This window comes from Plectropomus leopardus, unplaced genomic scaffold, assembly GCF_008729295.1.
Source record: "Plectropomus leopardus isolate mb unplaced genomic scaffold, YSFRI_Pleo_2.0 unplaced_scaffold17206, whole genome shotgun sequence".
Classification (NCBI taxonomy): Eukaryota; Metazoa; Chordata; class Actinopteri; order Perciformes; family Serranidae; genus Plectropomus; species Plectropomus leopardus.
This window is the reverse complement of record NW_024618506.1, coordinates 1-2,214: the sequence shown is the minus strand read 5'-3', so window position 1 is coordinate 2,214 and position 2,214 is coordinate 1. Positions and strand designations below refer to the sequence as shown.

Below are 2,214 nucleotides of genomic sequence, written 5' to 3'. Positions count from 1 at the left end.
TGATGTCAGCAGTGATGTGATGTCAGCAGGATGTGATGTCAGCAGGACGTGATGTCAGCAGTGATGTGATGTCAGCAGTGATGTGATGTCAGCAGTGATGTGATTGGCTGCAAGAAGCTGGAAATGTTGGATGAAGGACGTGAAGAACTCAGCAATGACTGTTTCTACCTGAGTGTGTGGCAGCAGACGGAGACTGCAGAGGGACAAAAAGGTCAAAGACACAAACAAACAGCAGCAGAGAAACAAAAAGAATTATGATGTTTGTTTCTTGTTCTTTTCATCGAAGGCAGCCGAATGTTTCCGGAGGGTTTTAACTCTGAGGGAGTTTTTGTTCTGTTCTTCGACACATTTCTGGAACGTTTAACGGGAAATCACACAACATTTTGATTATTTTTTCTTTTATCAACTTGTGACTTCTAGCTGCTGTTAAAACTTTTTAAGATCCTGCAGCCATAAATGATGTATTTCAGCAATTTTACCAAACTGAAAGAATTCGTTAAGACCGTGACTGACGAGGCGAATTGTAAATCTCACTCAATTTAAATGCTCGCGAACTCTTAAAGACTTGAAGTCTGCGGCTGAGAAAGCTGCTCGGCCTCCTGCTGCCGATGGTCCGACACTAAAATCTGACCCCTGAGCAGGTCCAACGGCTCTGACAACTCCCATGATTCTTAGAGACAGCTTTGTTATTAAAACTTGACGACATCATCAGTGATGTGCCGACTCACCTGCTTTTATTCTCTTTTCCTCGAAGTCGGGGGTCGTGACCTTTGACCCCCTGTGGTTCCCAGGTCACAGTGTCACCCTGAACCTTCAGCTCGGCGTGGGCTGTCGTCGCATCGAACCCAAAATTAAATGCTGAAATAAAATCAGAAGACTTTATACGCTGAAATAAAACAAAAATAATTAAAACGCTAAAATAAAGCTAGAAGTTTTTCTTATTCTTTACTGCGTACAAATCGAAATCTGATCCGCTTTTCATTTCCTCATAAACCAAAAATAAACAAAAATAGTTTCCACTCCTTCATTCATTCTTTCTTTTTCATTCATTCTTTCTTTCATTTTCTCTTCTATTCATCTATTCATTCAATTATTTATTCTTTTATTCCTTCATTCATTCTTTCTATGTTTTCCTTTCATTCATTCTTTAATTTGTTCATTAATTCATCCATTCATTCTTTCTTCCTTTCTTTTTCATTCATTCATTCGAGTGATAACCTCTTGTTTCCATGGTAACCGGATCAGAGAACTCGCCAGTGGCCGCTTTGTTTTTCGCTCGAACTCGAACTATGACAAAGCAAGAATCAAACTTCAGACCTGAAACAGAAAAAGACATCTGATTTAAATTAACTCATTTAAAAATAATTACACATTTTATTTCTTAAAATTAACTCATTTAAAATAATTGAAGCTTTGGGAATGTGCCGAGATGTGACCTCTGACCTCTCACCTGAGATGGTAACGTGCGTCTCTCTGATGTCATGGATTTTTTCCCAGCATGCCTCTCCTGAAACTCTCAGCGAGATGTCTCGGTTTGTTTTTCGGTATTCGAGTTCATAGCGCTCGATTGATCCACTGATTCCGTCACCATCAGCCTCACCAGCCGGTTGCCAGGCAACTGTGATGGTGTTGTCACGGACGACACAGCTGGAGACGTCGATCTCAGGAGCTCCGGGTACTGCGAAAAATACCCAAAATATATACTAATACTGCAAAAATACACAAAATACACACTGATACTGTAAAAAACACACAACATATATACTTATGTTGTGATAATACAAAACATACATACAAAGACTACAAAAATACACAAGATATATACTGACACTGCAAAAATACACAACATGTATACTAATACTGCAGAAATAATCCAGTCAAGTCAGTTTTATTTATAAAGCCCATTATCAAAAAACACAGTCTGCCTCAGAGGCTGTACAGCAGGCACCATCCCTCTTCAGGATGGACAGACGTGTGACAGATGTCATCTAAATAACACTATTACACTATAATGATGCTGTGAAAATACACTACATATATACTAATACTGCAAAAATACACAACATTTCTAATAATACTGTGAAAAATACACAGCATATACACAGATACTGTGAAAATACACAACATATATACTAAAACTGTGAAAAATTATGATTAAGCAGCATCACAGGAGAGGGAGCCCTGCTGTGCGGTGCATCATCACGGCTGTGGTTC

The 2,214-nt window shown here is 39.0% G+C and overlaps 1 protein-coding gene across 1 annotated transcript; it reads right to left on the bottom strand.

Annotated features, from left to right (window-relative positions):
• Window positions 1-29: 29 nt before the first annotated feature.
• LOC121964793 (FSD1-like protein) lies at window positions 30-1,678 on the bottom strand (the record flags this gene model as incomplete). The annotated part of the gene is made up of 4 exons (XM_042514980.1): window positions 30-193; window positions 729-858; window positions 1,219-1,317; window positions 1,451-1,678. Coding segments are annotated over 4 exons (596 nt in total), but the record flags the coding sequence as incomplete, so codon positions are not given.
• Window positions 1,679-2,214: the final 536 nt, after the last annotated feature.